General features: G+C 35.4%; 1 protein-coding gene across 6 annotated transcripts in view; it reads right to left on the reverse strand.

Moving 5' to 3' along the window:
- The window catches only part of NELL2 (NEL-like 2 (chicken)), a 422,942-nt gene that overhangs the window by 272,749 nt on the left and 127,042 nt on the right, over positions 1 to 23,151 (reverse strand). For all 6 annotated transcript variants that reach the window (XM_011971997.1, XM_011971995.1, XM_011971994.1 and 3 more), the window contains 6 exons: positions 12,670 to 12,843; positions 12,484 to 12,580; positions 10,054 to 10,126; positions 9,854 to 9,936; positions 8,838 to 8,966; positions 7,583 to 7,685 (listed from right to left, as the gene is read on the reverse strand). In XM_011971997.1, the coding sequence (XP_011827387.1) occupies positions 7,583 to 7,685; positions 8,838 to 8,966; positions 9,854 to 9,936; positions 10,054 to 10,126; positions 12,484 to 12,580; positions 12,670 to 12,843 (659 nt within the window). The remainder of the gene's footprint in view (positions 1 to 7,582; positions 7,686 to 8,837; positions 8,967 to 9,853; positions 9,937 to 10,053; positions 10,127 to 12,483; positions 12,581 to 12,669; positions 12,844 to 23,151) is intronic.

Consider the following 23,151-nt stretch of genomic DNA (forward strand, 5'->3'; position numbering starts at 1 on the left):
CCAGACAACATTGTTTGTGGTAAAACAAGAACGTTTGGGCTTCCACTGACTATCTCTCATTAAAATATCTCCCATTAATTGCCATTTTCTTGTCAAGGTTGCTGGGGAAAGAGCAAAAAAGCCCCCTAATGCCTCTAGTGAAACCCGGAGAAATGTGCTGTTTTCAGGCTTCCCTCAGCACTGCCACCTGGTGCTCCCTTGCCAAAGGAAGAAAACATCTGGGACCATCTGCCCTCCAGCCTGGGTGACGAACGAGACTCCGTCTCAAAAAAAAAAGAACAATTTGGCAAAAACTGACAATATTTAAAGTGTCGTAGTCTTTGACACAGCAACTCCATCCTTAGCAACATACTCTATAGATAAAGCCATAAGACTGCACCAAGATTATGCATTAATGGCTTCCTGCAATATTGTTTCTCATAACAAATATATAAATGAATTAGAAACATCAAAATATCTTTAGAGAGGGAAGAAATAAAATAATAAACTAAATGGAATAATATGCAACTATTTTTTATTTAATATGAAAATATCTCCAGTATATGTTATTAATAAAAAAATAAAATTCAGGAAAATGCTTAACATCATTTATAATACACAAAAAGCCTAGACAGGCAATGTGAGTAGATGCATGAAAAGTCATCTGGAGGGATACACAAAAACCGGAAGTTTGGAGGAGAAAGAATAGGGAGGTTTTTATGGTTCATTTTATATCTGTTTGCATGGTTTGCATATTTATTATACACATGCATTATTTTTAATTAAAGCATTAAAAATACTGTACTAGAATTAGGAAGAAGGAATGGTAGACTTAAACAACTTACACTACCCAGGACTAGAATACAGGACACAACAGCTAAGTCACTGTGACATTGTAATCACTCTGTGATTCTGCCCTACATTTCCCTGGCATTCCAGCTCTGCTATGAGCTGACTAATTAACAGTAGATTTATATTTTTCTAAAGATCATTAAAACATATCACATGCTGTCTCATAGTAATTAATCTGAAGGCTATACTGTTAATTATTCTAGTTTATTAATATATTGCCAATTCAGTATTTTTCCACTGATTTGACATTTATCAGTTTTTATAATGTTTAAAAGGTAGCAGCATGCCAGCTGCCTTTTTAAAGGGTTTATTTTTTTAATTAAGATAAAATTAATGACAGTACAGTATTTAGGAAGCCTACAGGATTATCTTAATGCAATCTCTCTTTAATAAATTTAGCTATTTGTCTTTAGAGAAAACATTTCCTATCAGAAGCTCATTATCTTAAAGTAATACACAAATGAACTATTTTTCTTGCCCATTTGCCACATATACATATAGAATTATAAAAGTGTTCTAATTCTATGATTTATTCAATGTTATTTCAAATACTAAATTAAAGTAATTTTAGTGAGAAAAGAAGGTCCAGACCAAGGCTGGATACGTGATTTCCAGTGACACCATTAGCTTTCAGCTCATTCAATTTTTTGCTGTGTCATAAAATTCCTTATTGACTACAGACTTTCAAGAAATATTCTTAAAACGGTGCATCTGATATGTAAAACAGCACACCTTTCTTTTGATTGCTACTTCTACCTCTTTCATTATTACATAATTCCTCTCATTCTATATTGGCATTCTGTTCATGTGGCCCCTTGTGTCTCTATCATATCAACTAATTTATAATTGTGTTCATGCATGAGAACCTCCAGTACATCCTGACTATTTCCCAGGCTCCCAGCATTGTTGTAAAAACAGCTATGTCTATTGGCTACTTTGTTTCAAAATTATTTTCTTTTTTACCATAGCCTACATAAATTATGTTTTCCCCCTCTGTTAAGAACAAAAAAAAAATTGTTGGTGAATTATATAGTGCTGATTTTTGTTGAAAAGTCAAGAACACATGTTCAGAAATCTCTGATTCCATTTTATCAGATTATGATCCAATTTTTAAAAATCACTAAGTACTTAAGCAGCAATCATTTAATCTCCACTACCCCTACTTTGCTATGCATTTTAAGGTGACAGGACTAGAATCATCTATACTGATGTGCAAATAAAATAAGCCTCCAAACTACTACTACTATTAAAAGCAAGAAAATTGTTCTTTGGAAAAGTATAAATACAAAATATTTACTCTTACTTTTTATTATTTAATATTAATGAAAGCAGCTCATAAATAGATTAAAAAGGCACTCATCTTCGTTAGTCACCTGGGAAATAACAAACTTAGGCTGTGGCACAATATCATTTACCAACATCATTTGTCAGAATGTTACAATTAAAAAGACTAAAAATGCCAAGTGTGGGTGAGGGTGTGGGGCAACTGGAATTTTCGTACCTTGTTGGTGAGAAAATAAACTAGGATAACTACTTTGGAAAACTGTTTGGAAAATTGGTTTTGCCATAGAATCAAACAGTTTTACCCCCGATCAAACAATTCCACTGTTTTAAATATATACCCATCAGAAATACATACATAACTAAGACCAAGAAACATGTAAAGAATTATTCTAGGAGTACTCTTTACATAGCACAAATTGGCAAACTACCTAACTGCTGTCCAACAATAGACTGAATTGTGGTACATAAACACAAATAAAATATATGCAGCAATAAGTAAAACTGATCTGCAATGGACATTACAATGATGCAATAAGTATGAATGAGATGCAGCTACATTTTTGATCCGCATCAAAAATATGGAAGAGTCTCACAAAGATGATGCTGAGTAACGAAGCCAGACACTCAAATCAGTACATAATATTGAGATATTAGTTCTGGGTTTCAACCTTGATTAAGATATGCCCACAATATTGGGGAAGAGAATGGCCTTGGGGAAATCATGACACAATTTGAGAGAAAAAAATTACCTTGTATTACATACTATTTGATCTTAGTAACGTCACTTAATCTACCTGGCATTATTCTTCCATAAAATGGGGATAATGAAACCATACCTCCCAAAAGCAAATGGCTGTTTCAAAGAACCCTTGAAGTCCTATGTAGCTTTAAGATCTAAAGGCAATGAACTAATAAGATCATTTCACTACTTTGTAATTTAATAAAAACATGGGTGACCCTTTTAATAAAAAACAGTAATAATAGTTAACGTTGTTCTAAGCACTTTACATTTATTACCTATTCAATGCTTACACCCTATGAAGTAGATATAATTGTTATTTCCATTATACAAATGAGGCAACTGAGGACATGAGAAGTTAAGCAATTTGACCAAAGTCTCACAGCTAATTCAGTTGTGGAGTCAGAATTCAAACCCAGAAAATCTGACTTGTAACTCACAGAATTAACTACTGAATATGCAAAGATATTACAGTAAGTCCACTTTAAACCAAGACTGCTTTTAAAATTAAGTTTAAAATAATCTGATGTCTAATCAGCACAGATTAGAGATTTAATATATTTAGTTTAATATAGATTATTAAAGTGTAATCTATATTATATAATGAAACTCTGACCTTGCTCAACCAAAAGAATGATGATTTTTATTTATTCATATAATTCTGGACTCTGAGGAAACACCACTTTAACTGTTGCTACTAGGCCAATACCAACCAGTTCTGATGGTCACATTCACATTCCCTGTATTTGAGAACTTTCTAATAATGGAGGAAAGACATTACAGCATCAGTTTAGATTTGCCTCAGATCCCCTATTTTCATCAACCGCCTTTCCTGTGAAGCACAGCTCTGTATACAAGCCTGAATCTACAATCAACATAAATAAATAAATAAAGGCACGCATCCATGTAATAGCATGAATATTCAGAAAAACTAAATTGTTTTATAAATTCAGTGACTTTTGGTAACGTTCAATTTCCTAGAATTTCAATCAATTATTTTCTGATAATTCTTTTTTTTTTAAATCTGGGTTGAGATTTTATGTAGTTTAATCATATCTTGATGTAATTCTATTTCAGAGTTAAAGTCACCTAAAATATTTATACTTTCCATTTTCTACAGCTATCTTGAATATGTGTCACTAAATCTCCCTGTTTGCTAGTTGACAGCCTGAGACCGGGATAAAGGATGTGGAGGAGATGGTGACTGAAAGGGAAGAGGATGAGTGGTGAAAGCAAACTCTGCCACCTAAGACTCAACTAGGATTCCAAAACACCTCTGGAGAGCTTAGCTACTGGTCAATAAAAGTAGATCACTTAGATTAATTGTAACAGATGGTTTTTTTAAGAAAAAAAAGGAAAGCAGGCTGTCAAAGCACAGCACTTTCAGATGGAACTTCTCTGAGACCTCTAACTGCATGTTCCTGAATGGCTTGGAATTCTCCTTATTAGGAAGATGGAGATAATACCTATTTATAGAGCTGCAAAGATCAAATGAGGCACAAAGTATGTGTCTTGTAACCTATAGAAGCAATATGGCTTCATTATGGCTGTAATTACTATGGCTTTAACGATTTGGCCTTGGCATTCTTGCCTTTGGATTTTATCCTCTGTTTAACTCCAGCACACTATTTTAATGGTCCAGGCAGGAAATTAAGCCCCTCCTCCCAATGCTTTGTTTACGTAGATTCAAATAAAGAAAACGCTTGGTTTCTTCCGACTTCTTTCCCAGAACAACAACCTTGTTGCTATTCACCAGTATTTATATTCAGATAACGAGCTGGAATTGAAGTTGCTGAGGGAAAGTACAAAGGAAGCTGCCAAATAGGACTGCCCAGAAATAGGCAAACAACTCTGATGAAGCAAGCCTGAAAGCATTAAAGGAAGAACACCAAAAAGTGACTGGCCACATGCACGTGTTTCGTTCATTTCAATCTTGGCAGAGTCACATTCAGCAGTCAGGTTATATGCTTTACCTTCCAAGGGCTTTAGAAACAGTAAGTGATTAATCTCTTTAAACAGTTTTCAATAATAATCTATTTTATCGTGTTTTGTCATTAAAAAGGCAATTGAGCAGAAGCATTTCAAAGATAGGATCAGTGTAGGGTCTAAGAAGAGGGCTTATATTCATTTAAAAGAGTAAAAAACATAGGAATTTACTTCTACTCCACTAAAATTAGATTTTCATAAATTTTAACAGTGACACTACTGTGGAATTAACATACGAAAATAAGACTGTTTCTCCTCACATGCAATGGTGATACACACACACATACACACACACAAGACATCATAGGTATGTGTAACTATTGGTTTCTCCCACTGTAAATACATATGAAAATCTGTACTATTTAAGCAAGTCAGTCAAAAGATTACTATTACATTTATTTTAAGTGTTATTTGTCTTCTACAAGACTTTTCAGAAGCACGTTTTCTGGATACTGTCAGTGACTTATTTTTAAATTGTGCTTTGCGGAGACTCATTCCCAAAAAGAACCTCTAAGAATATGCACCATATGAACTAAATGCTTATTTCCCTATGGGGAAATATCTATGGCTGTTTACTGAAATTTCTTGCTAGCTCTAGTAAAATGTTTAATTCATTAAAACTAAAATTTCAAATCTTTAAAATAACAAGCAAACATAGGCATGAACCTCTCTATTCCATGGTACTTATCTTATATATCATTAAATGTGAACAGAAAGATAAAGTCACTTTATACTTATTATTTTTTGGCCATATCTAATGAGAGCCTATGACTTTTTTTTTTTCCCATTACCTTGTGGTCTGCTCACTGATTACTCACTTCCAGCTTTAACTATTTTCTATATGAAGCAAACAGTTGGTTTTCAATCATTAACACCAAAGACTGCCCGAAACACTCTTCATTAATGAATCTCAAAATATTTTATCATTTCATTATGTCTAACTGCATGCTTATTAGGAAGAATTCAAGCATTAATCCGATTTAGTCTGCAGTTTACTCCTAGTAACAGAGACAAATGGTAAGATCAGAATTGAAATTTACTTCTGACGAATCTCTCACAATGGCCCGTTATTTTAATCAACCCATATCTAATAACACTGACAACACTTAATGAAAATATGTCATATCCATGAATGACAACATAGAATTATGGATGGAAAGAAGGATAAAAGAAATTAAAGCAGGGCCAGGTGTCGTGGCTCACGCCTGTAATCCCATCACTTTTGGTGACCGAGGCAGGCAGATCACAAGGTCAGGAGATCGAGACCATCCTGGCTAACACGGTGAAACCCTGTCTCTACTAAAAATACAAAAAAATTAGCCAGGCATGGTGGCGAGTGCCTGTAGTCCCAGCTACTCAGGAGGCTGAGGCAGGGGAATGGCGTGAACCCATCAGGTGGGGCTTGCAGTGAGCCGAGATCGCACCACTGCACTCCAGCCTGGGCGACAGAGCAAGACACCGTCTCAAAAAAAAAAAAAAAAAGAGAAGTTAAGGCAAAAATTATGATTCTTCATATTATGAATATGAAGTCATATATGTATATATGGTCCTTCTTCCTTCCTCTCTCCAACACCTACAAAGAAAACTATATGATATTACCACAAGCCTCCTTTTATTAAGAGAAGTCCCAGAAAAATGCAGATTATTTCTCATCAAGAAAATTAGCTAGTGACATGTAAGAAAAATTGTATTCAATCCTTCCTAGTTCCACTGAATCGACTTGACTAGGCTAATACACTTTTATGAGATGGACTGGCTTCAATGTAAAGCCTAATAAAATTAAATATAAATGCATTCCTGAGGGAGTTAAACCAATGGACTATGAAGCAACTTCCTGATTTTTCTCTGACAGCTTGTCACCCTCAGCAGCTGTAGCACATTGCTACTGTCCCTCTCTGTCTCCATCCCTCTTCACTTATCCCCACTTTGTCTTTTTGAGAGTATACATATAAATACACTTGCATTTACAGAGCTCTATATATTCCACAAACTTTAAAACAACTCAGTTTTCATGTATGTTACTACTCCTTTGTGGAAAAAAAAATAGCTAAATTTTTAAATACTCTTTTTAACAAAGGTTTAAGTGAAGTCTTTTAAAGTATTAGAAATATACAGAAATTATTTCCACTATTTATTGAATGATCTAGAACCCAGTTAAGGGTAGTTACAGATGATTCAAAAAGTATTTTCTGACATCAGAAGTGAACTGCTATATAATGACTGCTAAAAGGCAGAAAAGCTTCCACACACAGTGGTGTGAGCCTTTTTTTCCCTGAATGAAGGCCATGGCCCTTATCTACACTGGACAATCCTATAATAATGTGGACTTCTGTTGTTTGGGCTAATGGGACAGCATATCTTCTGCTGCTGAAGGCCACTTGTGTCATGGATTTCCTTTGTTATTGTGGCCATGTGGACCATTCTTAATCTATTTGGGAGACACTTACAATAAATAGTACAATTAGTGAAATGCCTTCTGGTAAGTTTCTTACACATCTTTCCTACTACTATCACTATATGGAATAGATTACTCCAAGAAAAAATTGTCCTACTGGAATAGGGGCATAGCATTTTAAAATGGAAAAGAACTAATCAAGCAAAACAGAGAAATTATTCTTCCTTTTTTCCATCACTTCTGAAAGCTATTTAGCTTGCCTAGATTAAACCAATGACGGGTGAATGCTTATTAATACAGAGCTTTATTTTTCCAAAGAAAGTATTCATCATAAAAGTTATACTCACATTTGCATTCCTTACAGCATTTGCCATCCACATACGCAAGAGCCGACTTAAGTGGGCAGTCAGGATTTGGGCAGATTAGAGTTTCACACTGAATTGTTCCATTCTGAAAAGGAAACAATATTTAAAGAATTTCCATGTTGGAGTTTAGTAGTTTTCAAGAATTTTTGAATCCATTCCTTAAATTTTAAACTCTTCATATGAAGAGAACAGAAGAGGCCATTGCCAGGAGAGGAGGTGGTGCTGACAATCACCACAAGGAGGCGCCAAACTGGAGCCAAGACCACCATCAGGAATTTGATTCCTAAAGGTGGCCAGAGCTCCCACGTAGCTGGCTGCTCAGGCTTCCCAGACGTTTTATTGACTTCACTACACCACATTCCATCTTTTACTCAATTTGACTTTTGCTCCCCATTTTAAAAACTTAGGAACATATTATGTTCCTGAATAAAAATTGTATCACGCACACGCACATGCACGCGTGTGTGTGCGTGCACACGCACACACACACAGAGTTCTGAACGACTTTTTATCTTTTTATATGCAAGATACTCTGTTTTTGAATAAACTGGATGAATTTTGAGAAATTTTTTAAAAAGCCTAATTCACATAGATGTCTGACTTCTTCCCAGAAAACCAGCTTTAACAGATGAATTCATGTGTAATTTAAAAGTTTAAAACCAAACTCACTTTGAACTTTTCTTTGAAAATGAACATGTATTTCTGAACTCATAATGCAATAAAATATTCCACTTCATTAGAGAGCAATTAGCAAAATCACATTTATTTAAACTCTATAATTTGTATTCCACCATATTAGTAAACTATTAGATTGTCCCAATCATTTAAACTCTATCATTTGTTTATATTGCTCAATCTGGACACAATATTTAATGCTGCATATGACTTAGTTTCATCAAAATGCACTCGTGAAAACACAAGGGAGAAAAATCTCTGGAAATATTAAGGATAAGAGGATAGTCTTCTTTAGGAATCACTTTACCTCATTTAAATTGCTAACTTCATGTGTGTACTGATAAACTTTATAGCATTCGTAAACCATAATCATCTTTAGAAGCTAGACAGTGTTTTTAATAATGCAATACAGTTCTTTAGATATGACCAGGTTTGTTGGCACTTTAGTGTTGTGTCTTGAGGAAATGGGTCTTGAAATTTTCATGATTACATTGTTTTAATAAATTTTTAAAGAGTGGGAGCATCTGAGTTCCCTTAGTCTCAACTCAAATAGAAGCCATACCAGGCATGTGCAGTTCTTACAGCCGTCTGTCCAGGACTCAAATTCTCGGTAGGTGGTTCCCTTCATGGTGCAAGTCCTTTCACAATAGCACTGATCCAATCTATTCATTCGCTGTTCAGCTCGAGACAGCTGTGGCACAAAAGAAGGGGTTTTACATTGTTCATCCTTCCAGAAACACAGAAATGTGAAACACTCCAGCAGGCATCTATTTTTTTTTAAAGTATGTAGCAGTAACGATGGCTGTGCTCATCAACCACTTGCCGTAAACATATTTAAGACTTTAATTTTAAAGAACGTTTTCTTTTCTCCTTTTTGTGATAAATTTGCTCCCTGCCTTAGAAACAAACAACATAATTTATAAGACACAAATCAAAGGTTAATTCAAAACAACATCACTCAAATGCAGAGAAGCATTTTCCATTTAAAAGAAAAATGTTTAATTTCATTAATATGCTTATTCAAGCAAAAAATACAATTCAGAATTTGTGTTGTATAAGAAACAAATCATACACCATACAACACAACCATCAGGTAATCTGTAACTACTATACAAAATTGTAAGTCTAGTGAAATTGTAGGTAAACCTGATATGTGCTTAAGATATTAGTAAATAAACCCAGAACTGTAACATAGTGATAGAAAGCATTTATGAGACCATTTCTTTGATACAATTCTGGTGTCTATATTCTTTACACTGTCCTCCTGCCTCCTTGCTTGTAATGAAAAACTAAATAAAAATAAATAATAATAAAAACTAAACAATAAATCCTCCTGTAGTAAGCAGTGTATAAATTAGGTAATCTGCCTCATTCCTGATTTACTGAATCATTTGTTATACAGATGGCTAGGGTTTTAATATTTATAAGCCTTCCCTTAAGCAGGGATTTAGAGTCAGTCCTAGCAAACAGTATAGTATAAGAAGAGCCTCGAAGGTGAAAATCTATGGTTATAAAAGGAAGTATTGGGAACATCAAGGATTTTTAAGCTTCCTCACTGTATTTTTGAGTAGCTTTTACCTTGGCTGATGTTTTGGCTAAAATATCCTGTAGCTCCATGATTTTCTGCACAAGTCCATGGAAGTCATTGCAAGTTGGACAGGCTGGAATTACAAACACTACATTTGGTCAAGATGCATTTATAAGGGGTTCAATCTGGTTAAGTCCATGCTGACAACTAATACACGGGAACTCCACAGTGCAAGAACAAATAGACTTACTGCGATTAAGATCTGGGCATTGAGCAATAAATCCCTGGGGCATGACAAGTAATTGCACATCTTGCATTATACCCTGTGTGTGAAAAATAGGAAAAAAAAGACATATTACTTTCATTTGCTCAAATTATGTTCAATGGTCAAGTTCACGAAGGAAAATATTACAGAACACACTCACTAAAATCCCTGAGTAAAAAGTCTTTGTTAATACATTATTTCCACTTTATACCAAAGGGAAAGAAATTCATCAGGCACAATAGATGATTACCCAGGTATTCTCTTATTGATAATGTTTTTAAAGCCTTAAGATTAAATGTCAAGATATAATTAAGAAGCAATAGTTATGTTGTTTTGAGAAGTTATTTTTAGTTAGCCACTGACGGGCTTGAAAATGACCTTTAAAAAAATCAACCTGATAATAATTTCTAGCTTCAGCAACTCTGAAATTGATACCAATTTTAAATTAACTTTAATTATTGGAAAGAAAAGAATAGAAAAACTGAGTCATGAAAGCATGCTCATTTGAGCATTTCTCATTTTTCAGTTGGATCCTTTAAAACTAATTTCTCAATTCAAAAAGGACAATAGATTCATTAAACTGCTACAGCAAGATATAGTGATGAGTTCTTATGAGTACAGAAAGTTTACAATGATAATTTTTTAAACATCAGTTGGAAATGACCTGTTTTACACAGAAAATTTTATCACATGTTTATAGACAAAATTTACATGCATACTTAGTCATTAAGTTATAACTAGCTTCCAGCTTGCTGGGCTCTTAAAGCAAAGGCCAATGGTGGTCCAGAAATGATCTATCAGACACATTCAGCTGTCTCTTTTATCTGCCACCCTCCCCCCATTTCTTCATGGCCCTTATATATTTTATTAAATAAATATTTTACTTTATCCATTTAAAAAATGTAAACAAAATATCTAATGATAGGGATAACAGTACCAACATGATATCAAGATAATTTTAAACGTACCTATAAAGATTTACCAGTCAAATACTGGTCTCTATGTCTTGTACATGTTTAATCTGATTAATAGCATGTATCAATGCGAATGATAAATATTTAAGTATTTACTGTGTGGGTATTACTGGATCCATTGTGTGCTTGGGCCTAGATTGAAGAAGTAAATTGTGTACCGACTCTTATCACTTAGAAGCAGCAACATAAAAACAAGGCTACCATATACAGTTATGTAACAGTTTGTGCACTGTACAACTCTAATGGATGCTATTTACAGACTACAATAAAGAGAATGACCCCTAGAGTTGTACACATAATTGACATGTGGAGATTTTGAGGCCCCACTCAGGCTCCATGGGAAAGACTGTCACAATTAAATAGAGACAAGATTTGGGACTCATAGCATACATCTGCTATCCCTTACCTGGGAAAAGTGCATGATTTCAGGATTTGCAAGCATGGAACCAATTTCCCATTTGTGTCACTTACTATTTGCCTGGCTTTCAGCAAGTTACTTTGCCCCTCTGTACAGGTTTATGTATAGTAAAAGAGAAAAAATGACCCTGCATCAAGACTAGCAAGGCTACAATTAGATGGAATCATATATTTCAAGTATCTGGCTTCCTGGTAATAGACAATGTTTAAATACATTCCCAAAACACCTTTATAGAATTATAAACTTTGCTTAGAAAACAACTAAATGCACTGGTACATACTCTACCTTGAAATCTATGAGTTGAACCTATCACTTATCATTGTTTGATGTGGTCATCATTCATTGAGCCACTTCCATGTTGTAGGGACTGTCATAGTCACTGGGGGAAAATGATTGCACTATGGGCTTATAGTCAAGCAATTCTCTGGACTTTATTTCTTCATCTTTAAAATATGGAAAGTTAGATGACATGTCCTTTAGAACCTCTCCAATGACGAAATTCTATGAAGTGTTGTCTCTAAGTACATACTAAAGGAAAAGATATAAATTATGACTGCTTTCTCTTTTGACAGATTTGTGCACATATGTGTATTCCTTTCTCACTTTCCGCAGTACAAGGAGACGATGAATAATATATACTAAAAAGCTTTCAATCCTCTATTAACATCCTTGTAGAAGTATCATCAAAGGTTATATTTCAGTGGTGGAGAGTTTATTTGTATGTTAACATTTTAGATTTGTATTGCTTTGAAAGGTTAATTCAAAGAATGACATGTTAACTGCCCTGATTGCAGCCTTATGATCATTTCTGTAATATCTAATGATTAAACTCATTGAAAAAAGAAGAGAAAATACTGTTTGCTGGCTAAATAAAATATTACTGTTAAAAAAAAAGAAATAGACGCAAATTTTCTAACTTACAAATCAAATTGTTTTGTTTCACACCATAAAAAGTAAAATCTACGTTCTGAAACTCATTAGAAAGAATTTACATTTCATTCTCAGACTTTTGCCAGAAGATACCTTGAAATATCCATGTGCATTATTTCTCTGTCCTAGCCAAAGTGTTGTGCCTAGAGGCAAGTCTGTGGAGGGCTTTTCTACCACCCTTTCATAAATTCTGCAAAAAAGAAACATCAAAGAAGGAAGGTGAGTAGACAGTCATTTCTCAGAATCTTCCATTTCCTAAAATGAGGACACTACACTTACTTATTGCAGTCAATATGTAAAATCAAATGGGAAGCACTGATGGCTAAGGAGAGCTTGTGCCACTTGTCATCAGCCAAAATGTAAGGAAACACTTCTGTGTGAGGGCGGTGACTGCCTGAGCGGTAATGCAGTCTGACTTCATTCCGATGGCCACTACTTTCCAGTTCCAGGTACCTGCAGAGAGAAGAGCCACATGGGACACATTAAAAATAAAGTTCAAAAATAATTGAGGTGACCTCTGTCTACAGAAGGATGGAATAGATGTACTTTTCCTAGTTCTCCCACTGAGTACAACTAGACATCATATACAAAACAAACACAGAAGAATCTAGAAGATAGAGAAAAAAAGATATTCAGGATCCAAGGAACAATATGGTAGTGAGTTCAATGGGTTTCCATTTTGTGTCATATATCCTAGACTCAGAGTTAAGAAGCCTACAATCTGGAAATATCAATGAATGGAGACCTAAAAAATCCTCAAGATGAGCCTGCTTTCTCTAGCTGAAGGACAAAGAAAGGATCAGTCTAGCAAGACAGAAACTTTTAGATAATAATCTCTCTGTTCCAGTCAAACATCACAGAAAAAACTGTGGCCCCATCCCAAACCATGCCAAACAAAAGCTAAGTGAGAAGCCTATATTTCTACCCTGTTCAAGCAGAAATGAGGCACCTAACACCAGAATAGTGTCAGAGAAGGCCAAGTTGAGAGCCAAGAATTTTAACCCTGCCAGGCAGTAATGAGGTCCTCCATAGCACTAGTGAAGACCATACAATGAGGAGCCTGGACTTCCATCTCAACTTGGAAGTAATGAAGCACACTTCCCTTTCCCCATTGGGATAGTATCAAAGGAGGCCTACTGAGGAGTCAGGAATTTTATCATCATCCAGCAGTAATGAAACCACCCCGACAGCAGTGCCAGCAGAAACCATATAGGAAGCTGGAACTTCCCCCAACTCAGAAAAAAAAGAAGCTTCCTCCTCAGCTGTCAACAAAAGCAAGTGGGGAATCTAGACTTCTACCTCCACCTGGCAGTAACAAGATGGCACCCTCTCCCTGCCAAAGCAGTGTGAGAGACAGCTGGCTAAAACAGGTGGGTTAAATGAGATTCAAGTCTCAGAACATGATACAAACATGTCCAGGTTTCAGTAAAAAATCATTCATTATACCAAGAACCAAAGAAATCTCCAACTGATTGAAAAAAGAAAAAGAACAGATATCAAGACTAAAATGATAAGGATGTTAGAATTACTGAACAAATATTTTAAAGCAGCATTGACCAAAACAATTATGAATAGACTTAAATGAAGAAAATATAGAATGTTTCAGAGAAAAAGAAAAATGGGAAAAAAATTTAAAACCAAATAGAAATTTCAGAACCAAAAAAATACAATAATGGAAATGAAAAGCTCAGTGGATAAGCTAAACAGCAGAATGGAAGTGACCGTGAAAAGAATCAGTTATCTGGAAGACAGAAAAAAAAGCATCCAATGTGACAAATAGAGAGTAGACAAAAAAGAAGATAGAAAAAAAAGTTGAACAGACTTAAAGAGCTGTGAGATTATAACAAAAGATCTAACATCTGTATCACTAGCATCCAAGAAAGAGAGGAGAAAGGAGGCGAGCTTAAAAAACAATGTTGAAGAAATAATGGCTGAACACCTTCCAAATTTGGCAAGAGATATAAACTCACAGATTTAAGAATCTAAGGAAACTCTAAACAAGATAAAACAATTTTTAACTTCATATCAAGCCATATCATAATTAATCTTCTGAAAACTAAAAACAAAGAAAAAATACTGAAAGTAGACAGAAAATCTTGCACATTAAGTGCAAGGAAAAAAATAGAGTAACAGTGTATTTCTCAGCAGAAACCAGGAAGCCATAAAGAAGTGGTAAAACATTTTTCATGTGACAAAAGCAAAAAGAGCTGTTTACATAGAATTGTATACCCAGCAAAAACATCCTTCAGGAATGAAGGAGAAATCAAGACATTCTCAGATAAAGGAAAACCAAGAGAATTTATCATGATAAGACCTACTTTAAAAGAACAGCAAAATAATGACCTCTAAACAGAAAGAAAAATATAAAATAAAAAGTTTTGGAACATCAGGAAGATAGAAAGAACACAGTATGTAAAAAAAAAAAAAAAAAGGTAAATACAATAAGCTTTCCTCCTCCTCTTGAGTTTTCTAAAGTGTGTTTGACAATTGAAGCAACAGCTCAAAATTGAAGCAAAAGAGTTTGTGTCCTAAATGTATGTTTTAAAAAATTTCAAGAAATTATATTATAAATGAGTGAGGGTAACGAAACATAAAGAGAGCTAAAATTTCTATACATCACTCAAACTGGTAAAATGACTATACGAGCAATCAGTTACAAGTTATGTATATATAATGGAATACCTACAACAACCACTTACAAAGCTATTCAAAGAGACACACTCATAGACACACAGATAAAATGAAATTGTAAAACAAGTAACCCATGGTAACAAAAAAAAACAAAAATAAAACAAAGAGAGAACAAACATAAAATAAAAAATAAAGTGGCAGATAAACTCAAGCATATAAATAATTTTATTAAAAGTAAATAGTTTACAGGCATCAATTAAAAGAAAGAGATTAGCATGAGGGATTAAAAACCATGACAATATTCTGTTGGTAAGTAACTCACTTCAAATATAACAGTCTAGGCAGTTTGAAAGTAAACAAATAGAAAATAATATATACTGAAACTATTAATCAAAGGAAAGCAGAAGTGGCTATATTAATTTCAGAAAAATATATTTCAGAGCAAAAAAATACCAAAGACAGACAGAGATGCCATAAAATGATGAAAAAAAATCAATCCATTAAGAAGACACAGCAGTTCTAAATATGTATTACCAAAAACACAGAAATGCAAAATATGTGAAGCAAAAACTGATAGAATTAAAAGAATAAATGGTTAATCCACAATTACAGTTGGAGACGTCAACACCCCTGTTTCAATAATTACTTGAACAACTAGCCAAAATATCAAGAATGTATAACTCAAAAATGCCATCAACCAACAGAATCTACTCAACATTTACAGAATATGCCACCCAACAACGACAGAACACACATTCCTTTCAAGTTCCCAAGGGATATATGCCAAGACAGACCATATCTTGAGCCATAAAATAAACTTCAACAAAACAACATTTAAAAAAATTTAAATCACTTAAAGAGTGTGCTTTCCAACCACAACAGAATACCACTGAAAATTAATAACCAGACAATCTCCAAATGCTTTGAAACTAAATATATTTCTACATAATCCACATGTCAAAGAGGAAGTCTCAGGGAAATTTTTAAAAATACATAAAACTAAATTAAAATTAAATATCAAAATTTGCCAAAAAAAAAAAACCAGGTAAAGCAATACTTGAGAGAGAAATTTATAGCACTAAATGCATATATTAGAAAAGAAGATAAGTCCCAAATCAATAAGCTCCCACCTCAAGAGCAAAGAAAAGGAAGAGCAAAATAAACACAAATCATGTGTAAATAAGGAATTAATAAAGAGCAGAAATCAATAAAATTAAAAAAATAGAGAAAAATCAATGAGCCACAAGTTGGTTCTTTGAAAAGTTCAATAAAATTAATGAACTAACAAAGAAAAAAAAGAAAAGATATCAATATTAAGAGATAAACATGAGATCTCATTACAGACCTTGCAGATATTGAAAGGTTAATATGGGAATACTAGACTCTAGACAAAAAATTGACAAATGACACAAAATGAACCAATTCTTCAAAAACACAACTTACAGAATATGAAACAGATTACTTGTATAGTCCTATAATTTTTAAGAAAAGTGAACTCATAAATTTAAAACTCCAAAAAATTAAATCTCCAGGCCCAGATAGTTTCATTGCAGAATTTTCTCACATAATAAAGGAAGTCATAAGAATTCTACACAATCTCTTCCAGAAAGTAGCAGAGAGAAAAACTACTAAATTCATTTTATGTAGTTTATATTGCCCTAACACCAAAAAACAGTTAAAAATAGTACAAACAAGTGAAACCAAAGACAATATGCTTCCTGAGTATACACATAAAAACTGTTAACAAAATATTAACAAACAGAATTCAGCAATATATAAAAACAATGACACACCATAATCAAGTGGGGTTTATTCCAGGGATGCCAGGCTGGTTCAATATTTGAAAATCAATCCACTATACTGACTAACAAAGGAATGAAATTATTTTATCATATTGACTTATGCTGAAAAAGCATCTGACAAAATTCAACACCCATTCAAGATGAAACTCTCAAAAAAATAAGAACAGGAGAACTGTCTCAACCTAATAAAAAGCAACTATAAATAAACTACAGTTAACATCATACTTAATGGTGAAAGACCAGATGTTTTCTCCCTAACAACAGGAATAAGGCAAACCTCTCACTCCCAACCATTCTTATTCAATATAGTGCTGAAAGCTCTGGTCAGTGCAATAAGAAAAGAAAACAAAAGAAAGGAAAAGAAAAAATAAAGAAAAAAGAAAAGGAAAGGAAAGGAAAAGAAAGAAAAGGAATACAGAACAGAAAGGAAGAAGTTAGAAAGTCAATATTTGCAGATTACATTATTACTTACATAGAAAATCTCAATAAATCTAGAGGAGTTGGCACCATTCCTTCTGAAACTATTCCAAACAACAGAAAAAGAAGGATTCCTCCCTAACTTATTTGATGAGGCCAGCATCATCCTGATGTCAAAACCTGGCAGAGACACACACACACAAAAAGAAATTTCAGGCCAACATCCCTGATAAACAACGATGTGAAAATCCTCAATAAAAAACTAGCAAAGCAAATCCAGCAGCACATCAACAAGCTTATCCACCATGATCAAGTCGGTTTCATCCCTGGGATGCAAGGCTGATTCAACATATGCATATCAATAAATGGAATTCATCACATAAACAGAACCAATGACAAAAAAAATATGATAATCTCAATAGATGAAGAAAAGGGCTTTGATAAAATTCAACACCTCTTCATGCTAAAAACACTCAATAAACTAGGTATGGATGTAACGTATCTCAAAATAATAAGAACTATTCATGACAAACCCATAGCCAATATCATACTGAATAGGCAAAAGCTGGAAGCATTCCCTTTGAAAACCAGCACAAAACAAGAATGTCATCTCTCACAACTCTTATTCAACACAGTATTGGAAGTTCTGGCCAAGGCAATCAGGCAAGAGGAAGAAATAAAGTGTATTCAAATAGGAAGAAGGAAGGCAAATTGTTTTGTTTGCAGGTGATATGATTGTATACTTAGAAAACCCCATGGTCTCAGCCCCAAAACTCCTTAAGCTAATAAGCATCTTCAGCAAAGTCTCAGAATACAAAATCAATGTGCAAAGATCACAAGCATTCCTATACACCAATAACACAGAGCCAAATCATGAGTGAACTTCCATTCACAATTGCTACAAAGAGAATAAAATACCTACGAATACAACTTACAAGGGATGTGAAGGACCTCTTCAAGAAGAGCTACAAACCACTGCTGGAAATAAGAGAGGACACAAACAAATGGAAAAACATTCATGCTCATGGATAGGAAGAATCAATATCGTGAAAATGGCCATACTGCCCAAAGTAATGTATAGATTCAATGCTATCCCCATCAAGCTACCATTGACTTTTCTTCACAGAATTAGAAAAAAAACTACATTAAATTTCATATGGAGCCAAAAAAGAGCCCGTATAAACAAGACAATCCTAAGCAAAAAGAATAAAGCTAGAGGCATCACGCTACCTGACTTCAAATTATACTATAGGCTACAGTAACCAAAACAGCTTGGTACTGGTACCAAAACAGATATATAGTCCAATGAAACAGAACAGAGGCCTCAGAAGTAACACCACATATCTACAACCATCTGATCTTTGACAAACCTGACCAAAACAAGTCATAGGGAAAGGATTCCCTATTTAATAAATGGTGCTGGAAAAACTGGCTAGCCATATGCAGAAAACTAAAACTGGATCCCTTCCTTACACCTTATACAAAAATTAACTCAAGATGGATGAAAGACTTAAATGTAAAACCCAAAACCATAAAAACCCTAGAAGAAAACCTAGGCAAGACCATTCAGGACATCGGCATGGGCAAAGACTTCATGACTAATACACCAAAAGCAATGGCAACAAAAGCCACAATTAACAAATGGGATCTAATTAAAATAGAGAGCTTCTGCACAGCAAAAGAAACTATCATCAGAGTGAACAGGCAACCTACAGAATGGGAGAAAATTTTGGCATTCTATCCACCTGACAAAGGGCTAATATCCAGAATCTACAAGGACCTTACATAAATTTACAAGAAAAAAACAGCTCCATCAAAAAGTGGACGAAAATAACAGACACTTTTCAAAAGAAGACATTTATGCAGCCGAGAAACATATGAGAAAAAGCTCATATTGCTGGTCACTAGAGAAATGAAAATCAAAACCACAATGAGATACCATCTCATGCCAGTTAGAATGGCGATCATTGAAAAGACAGGAAGCCACAGATTCTGGAGGGGATGTGAAGAAATAGGAACACTTTTACACTGTTGATGGAAGTGTAAATTAGTGCAACCTTTGTGGAAGACAGTGTGGCAATTCCTCAAGGATCTCGAACCAGAAATACCCTTTGACCCAGCAATCCCATTATTGGTTATATACCCAAAGGATTATAAAGCATTCTACTATAAAGACACAGGCACATGTATGTTTATTGTAGCACTATTTACAATAGCAAAGACTTGGAACCAACACAAATGCCCATCAATGATAGACTGGATAAAGAAAATGTGGCATATATACACCATGAATTGCTATGCAACCACAAAAAAGGATGAGTTCATGTCTTTTGCAGGGACATGGATGAAGCTGGAAACCATCATTCTCAGCAAACTAACACAGGAAGAGAAAACCAAACACTGCATGTTCTCACTCATAAGTGGGAGTTGAACAATAAGAACACATGGGCACAGAGAGGAGAACATCACATACTGGGGCCTGTTGGGGGGAGGGGGCAGGATGAGGGAGAGTATTAGGACGAATACCTAATGCATGCAGGGCTTAAAACCTAGATGATGGGTTGATGGGTGCAGCAAACCACCATGGCACATGTACACCTATGTAACAAACCTGCACGTTCTGCACATGTATCCCAGAATTTAAAGTATATAAAAAAAACTATCAGAACCAATAAGTTAATTTGGCAGGGTCATAGGATACAATATGACATATAAAAATAATTATATTTCTACATACTAGCAATAAACACATGGATACCAAAATTAAAAACATAATTTACAATTACACAGAAAATTTAAAACTACTTAGGCATAATTCTAACAAAACATAAACAGGTCTTATATACTGAAAACAATATAATAGTGATGAAAGAAATAAAAAATCTAAATTAATGAATAAATATACCACGTGCATAAATTGGAAGACTCAATAAAGAAGTCAATTCTCCCCATCGTGAATAAATGTTTAATATAATTCCTATCAAAATAATGGCAAAAAAATTAGCTATAGACAACATTATCCTAACATTTATATGTAAAGGCAAAAAATTTATATCAAAATTTATATGGAAGGACATTTAGGCTATTCAAACTGGAATAGCTGAAATAGTTTTGAAGAAGGAATAAAGTAGGAAGAATCAATCTACCCAATTTGAACACATTATACAGTACAGTAATCAATACTGTGTAGTATGGGCAGAGGGATAGTCACATATCTCATATAGACAGAGAATCAAGAATATACCCACACAAATATGACCAACTGATATTTTTACGAAAGAGCAAAGGTAATCCAACGGAGAAGAATCTAGCTTTTTCAAAAATGGTGCTGGAGCAACTGAACATCCAAATGTTAAGGGGAAAAAAAACCCGTTAATTTCAGTCTCACACCTCATGCCAAAACCATCTCAACATGGATCACAAACTTAAATATAAAATTTAAGACTTTTAGGACCAAAAAAAGGATAAAATGTTATGGATTTAAGTCTACACAATGAGTTCTTAGAGTTGTCACCAAAAGCACTATCCATAAAAGGTAAAAATTGATAAACTGGACACCATCAAAAAGGGAAACTTTTGTGCGTTTTAAGACCCTGTGAAAAGATGAAAAGACATGCTACAGTTTGGAAGAAAATATTTACAAATCAAATATCTGACAAAGGACTACTAGCTAGAATATAAAAGAACTCTCGAAACCCAGCAATTAAAAAAACAGTTGGAACATGGGGAGAACGGTATCATTATGGCACGTAGGAGGCAGGAATAGATTGCAGCTCCAACTTGGATGGACAGAGCAGTGTGTGGAGGCTTGCATGATGAATTTTAGCTCCAGATCGACTGCAAGAATAAACCAGGAATCCTGAGAGGACCCACGGACCCTCGGAAGGAAGCAGATTACTCCTGCAGGACACCAGAGACACCCTGAACACTGAGTGCTCCAATTGTGGAAATGGGAAAGGGAGTTCCTCTTCTCCCAAACACACACCCCCACTGGGGAAACTGAAGGTCTGTTTGAGGGACGAGTTTCCAAACTTACCAGAAGCTGAGTCAATCTAAAAAGCCCAGTGAAATACAAGGGTAGAGGAAGCAGTGGGAAAGGCCCTAGGAGCTCACTGGGTCCCCAAGCAGGCCATTCCTGCCTAGCACCACAGGGATCCTTTGGGAGGATGCCCAGAGGCATGGGGGAGGGCAGAAGGAAATCTCAAGCTGGCAGCAGGAAATCTCAAGCTGAACTTTGTAACAATTTAAACTGGGCAAGAAGCCTCCTGGCCAGAACTTGGAGGAGGGGACAAATATGGTGTGCAGACTCCATAGGTGGGGAAAGAACCAAAGCTCTGTTCTTTTGCAGCTGGGAGGCGGGTAGCCTGGAGCAAGTTCTTAAGTCCAGCTCACCCACCGCCTGGAAACAGACTTGGGGCTGTTGGGGCAGGGCACAGTGGGAGTGAGACCACCCCTTTGGATTGTGTGGGAGTTCAGTGAGGCCTGTGACTGCCAGCTTTCCCCCACTTCCCTGACAACCTTAATGACTCAGCAGAGGCAGCCATAATCCTCCTAGGTTCACAACTCCATTGACCTGGGAACCTCACCCCCATCCCCCACAGCAGCCACAGCAAGACCTGCCCAAGGAGAGTCTGAGCTCAAACATGCCCAGTCCTGCCTCCACCTGATGGTCCTTCCCTACCCACCCTGGTAGCTGAAGACAAAGGACATACACTCTTGGGAGTTCTAGGGTCCTGCCCATTGCCAGTTCCTTTCCATACTGCCACAGCTGATGCTCTCTGGAAAGCACCACCTCCCAGCAGGAGTCCAACCAGCACAAAAATAGAGCACTAAGCCACCAAAGCTAAAAATCCTCACAGAGTCCATTTCACCCTGCTGCCACCTCCACCAGAATGGGTGCTGGTACCCACAGCTGAGAGACCTATAGACAATTCACATCACAGGACTCCGTGCAAACAATCCCCAGTCCAGCTCAGAGCTGGGTAGATTTGCTGGGTGACTAGACCCAGAAGAGAGATAACAATCACTGCAGCTTCACAGGAAGCCACATCCATAGGAAAAGGGGTAGAGTACTACATCAAAGGAATACCCTGTGGGAAAAAGAATCTGAACAACAGTCTTCAGCCCTAGACCTTCCCTCTGACAGAGCCTACCTAAATGAGAAGACACCAGAAAACCAACTTTGATAACATGAGAAAGCAAGGCTCTTTAACACCCCCCAAAAATCACACTAGTTCACCAACAATGGATCCAAACCAAGAAGAAATCCCTGACTTACCTGAAAAAAAATTCAGGAGGTTAGTTATTAATCTAATCAGAGAGGCACCAGAGAAAGGTGAAGCCCAATGCAAGGAAATCCAAAAAAAGATACAAGAAGTGAAGGGAGAAATATTCAAGGAAATAGATAGCATAAAAAAAAATCAAAACTTCAGGAAACATTGGATGTATTTATGGAAATGCAAAATGCTTTGGAAAGTCTCAGTAATAGAATTGAACAAGTAGAAGAAAGAAATTCAGAGCTCAAAGACAAAGTCTTCAAATTAACCCAATCCAACAAAGACAAAGAAAGAAGAATGAGAAAATATGAACAAAGCCTCCAAGAAGTCCAGGATTATGTTAAATGACCAAACCTAAGAATAATTGTGTTCTTGAGGAAGAAGAGAATTCTAAAAGCTTGGAAAACATATTTGGGGGAAAAATTGAGGAAAAAATCCCTGGCCTTGCTAGAGACCTAGACACCCAAATACAAGAAGCACAAACAACACCTGGGAAATTCATCACAAAAAGATCATCGCCTAGGCAAATTGTCATCAGGTCATCTAAAGTTAAGACGAAGGAGAGAATCTTAAGAGCTGTGAGAAAAAAGCACCAGGTAACCTATAAAGGAAAACCTATCAGATTAACAGCAAAT

This window comes from Mandrillus leucophaeus, unplaced genomic scaffold (assembly GCF_000951045.1).
Source record: "Mandrillus leucophaeus isolate KB7577 unplaced genomic scaffold, Mleu.le_1.0 Scaffold1257, whole genome shotgun sequence".
NCBI classification, from domain to species: domain Eukaryota; kingdom Metazoa; phylum Chordata; class Mammalia; order Primates; family Cercopithecidae; genus Mandrillus; species Mandrillus leucophaeus.